Genomic DNA, 3,143 nt, shown 5'->3' with positions numbered 1-3,143 from the left:
AGTGGGCGGGGCGGGGCCTGGCAGGGCCTGGCGGGGCCGGGGAGGGCACTCACAGTGCTACCGGGGTCGATGTCGGGCCGCTCCAGGGCGATGGTGATGCAGTTGAGGAAGATGAAGACCAGCACCACGTGGTCAAACATCTTGTGAGCGATGACTTTCTGGCAGACGACGCGGAACCTGGGGAGGGAGTGACGGCCCGGTGGGGGAGGTTGAGGCTGGGGAGACTCACGCCGTGGGGGGGACCCCGGGAGCCCAGCCCACCAGACTCCCGGGGTGGGGACCCTCCATTGAGGCCTTCCCTCTGGACGCCGGCCTTCGCTCACCGGTTCTGCGGCGAGAAGATGTAGAGCGCCCAGGGCTCGCGGCGGCGGCACCACTGGGGCTTGTAGCGGTCCAGCACTGCGTGGAGGCGGAAGCAGCAGCTCTGGGGGACGAGAGTGCCGGTCACTCACCTCCGACCCCGGCACTGCCGCCCCGCCCTGCTCGGCCCTTCTCCAAGCGGCTTCTTATGGGAAGTGCACCCAGACCCTCCCACCTCTCCCGCCCTCGGGGCCTGCCACGTCCTTCCGGCCTGAGGTCCCAGCTATCCCAGCCTCACCTTCCCAACCTGAGCAGTGTGTGAGTAACCTTTGTTCAGCGTTCTTGTAGTCAGGTGGGTGGACACTGGGGGCCCTGGCTAAGCCCTTTACCAGGTGGGTGCCTGCCCCAGATGCTGGAGAGGGGCTGCTCGAGGCTCAGGCAGCCCCTCTTCTGGGAGGCTGCCCTTGGCAAACGGAGCCACCTCAACCAGTGAGTGACTGACCCCAGGACAGAGGCCCGGCCCCTGAAGTGGGCGGGGGTGGGGGGCCGACTCTGGGGCTGTTCCCTCTCCAGGCCACCCGTGGGGTCAGCTGAAGGTGGACACCAGCTAGAAACATGTCCTCATGGGGCTGTTCACGTGTAGAACTCTCCGTGGGGTCAGGCTGAACCCACGTTCACCGCCCCCCCGCTCGCCCTGCTTCCTTCTTCTCTGAGTCGCCCCTAAATGTGATGTGCCACATCCCAGCTCAGCAGAGACAGGAGGTGACGGGGTGGCCGAGGGTCAGGGCGTGGAGGCCGGGGCCCCCCACTCACGTCCTCCATGTCGTCTTCGAAGTCGGCCGGGTCCTCCTTGTGGCTGTCGATGCGCAGGAAGAACTCACTGGGCAGGGCCACCGTCTGCCCATTGCAGTTGTGGAACTTGGCGGGCAAGAGGGCGACTGGCCGTGGGGGACGCAGGTCCAGTGTGCTTCTGTGGTCCAGAGACTCAGTGCGCCGCAGCGGGGTGGCACGTGCCCCCGGGGCAGCCCTTGCGCCGGGCCTGCCATCCTCGGCCTCATCGTCCGTGCTGCCCCTGCCCTCGCCCGACAGGAGCGACACCCGCTCGCCGCACTGGCTCCGGCGCTTGAGGCTGGGCGCGCGGCCCAGGCTGTTCCAGCTCGAGCGCCGGCTGCTCCAGGTGCTGTTGGGGCCCCAGTGGGCACAGGGCGAGCTGCGGAGGCTGGACTGAGGGGGCAGGGGGCAGGGTGAGCTGGGGCCTGGAGTAGGCCTGGGGTGTCTGCCCAAACATGCTCCCCAAACCACCCAAGCTCCCAGGGGACCAGAGGGGCCTTTCCCGAATGGTGCCATCACTAGGAATGCCAACAGCTGGCGTTTACAGGCCCCTACTGCACGTACATAGACCAAGAGGCAGTCGCTCAAACAGAACCAGGGGATACTGCGTGGTTTAAAATCAGGAATGGTGTTCAATCTGTATGCTGAGCAAATCATCCAAGAAGCTGGACTATATGAAGAAGAATGTGCCATCAGGATTGGAGAAAGACTCATTAACAACCTGCGTTATGCAGATGACACAACCTTGCTTGCTGAAAGTGAAGGGGACTTGAAGCACTTACTGATGACGATCAAAGACCACAGCCTTCAGTATGGATTACACCTCAACACAGGGAAAACAAAAATTCTCACAATGGAACCAATAAGCAACATCATGATAAACGGAGAAAAGATGGAAGTTGTCAAGGATTTCATTTTACCTGGATCCACAATCAACAACCATGAAAGCAGCAGGCAAGAAATCAAAGGACATAAGACTTCCGGGCAACATGGCGCTATAGTCAGAAGCACCATGCCGTCCCGCCACAGCAAAGATCAGAAAAACTAAGTCAACAGAGTCACATGTCAATCTTGAAACCCTAAGCATCAAATGAAGAGTTAAAGAACTCAACCAAGCACCGAATGGAATAAGAAACTGACCGAGAACAGAGCGCAAGGAGAGATACATGCAGAGGTCCCCTATCAGCTACCGCAGCACGGATCTGCCATCTTGGACTCCTATCAGAGACTAGCGAACAGGGGGTACGAGAAAGCAGCTTCATGGAGCTTCCAGCAGGAGACAGAACAACCAGCAACCAGCTATATAGGTTTTCACCCACCCTTCTTCACCCCACCTTAGCCTCCTCTGTTTCCTGCAGCCACAGTTTCTTGGCCAGGAAGCACCAGCTTTACCCTGGTGTTGCTTGGATTCCACCCGCCCGCAATGTCTGGCTCCCTGAGTGCCTTTTGTTGGCTGCTGGTGTTGCTTTTTTCCACTTCTTTAGATTTCTTCTTTACCTCTCACCACCTCCCCCTCCTTTCTCTCAAACACCTGGCTCCTTGCACCATCTTTGCTTCTTCCTGAAAAGCTGTGAAACACTGCTTGACTGTGAAACTGCTTCCCGGCCCTTGTCACCACGCTGGTGGGACTCCGGGGTTTTTTTGTTGGTTTGTTTGCTCTGATTTCTTCTGTTTTGATTTGTTTTCTTTTTCTTTTCTCGGCTTGGGAGCCCCTTCTAGCTGGGCAGTACAGCACAGCTTGGAAACTACTCCCTTACTCTGCGCAGATGCACAGGGACATCCCTGGGGGCATTTCTTTTTTCTTGTTTTTGGTTTTTTTTTTTCATTTCTTTGTTTAGTTTTCTTCTCTCTCTTATTCCTTTTCTTTCTTCATTTCCAGTTTCTCAATTTATTCATTTTTTTTTTTTTTTTACCTTTTTTCTTCTTTTTTTTCATTTTTGTTTTTCCCCATTTCTCGGTCTCTCATCTCTCCACTCCAAAAGCAAGCTCCCCTAGCAGTCTTTTTTGTTTGT

The 3,143-nt window shown here is 57.0% G+C and overlaps 1 protein-coding gene across 1 annotated transcript in view; it reads right to left on the bottom strand.

The window, feature by feature from the left end:
• The window catches only part of CACNA1H (calcium voltage-gated channel subunit alpha1 H), a 31,582-nt gene that overhangs the window by 13,988 nt on the left and 14,451 nt on the right, over window positions 1-3,143 (bottom strand). The window contains exons 16-18 of the mRNA XM_023728541.1: window positions 1,114-1,524; window positions 324-424; window positions 54-177 (exon numbers count right to left, since the gene is read on the bottom strand). Coding sequence (XP_023584309.1) covers window positions 54-177; window positions 324-424; window positions 1,114-1,524 — 636 coding nt within the window. The remainder of the gene's footprint in view (window positions 1-53; window positions 178-323; window positions 425-1,113; window positions 1,525-3,143) is intronic.

The sequence above is a fragment of the Trichechus manatus genome, unplaced genomic scaffold (genome assembly GCF_000243295.1).
Source record: "Trichechus manatus latirostris isolate Lorelei unplaced genomic scaffold, TriManLat1.0 scaffold00024, whole genome shotgun sequence".
In the NCBI taxonomy this organism is placed as follows: Eukaryota; Metazoa; Chordata; class Mammalia; order Sirenia; family Trichechidae; genus Trichechus; species Trichechus manatus.
Note: the sequence above shows the minus strand (reverse complement) of the source record. Positions and strands in the feature narration are given on the sequence as shown.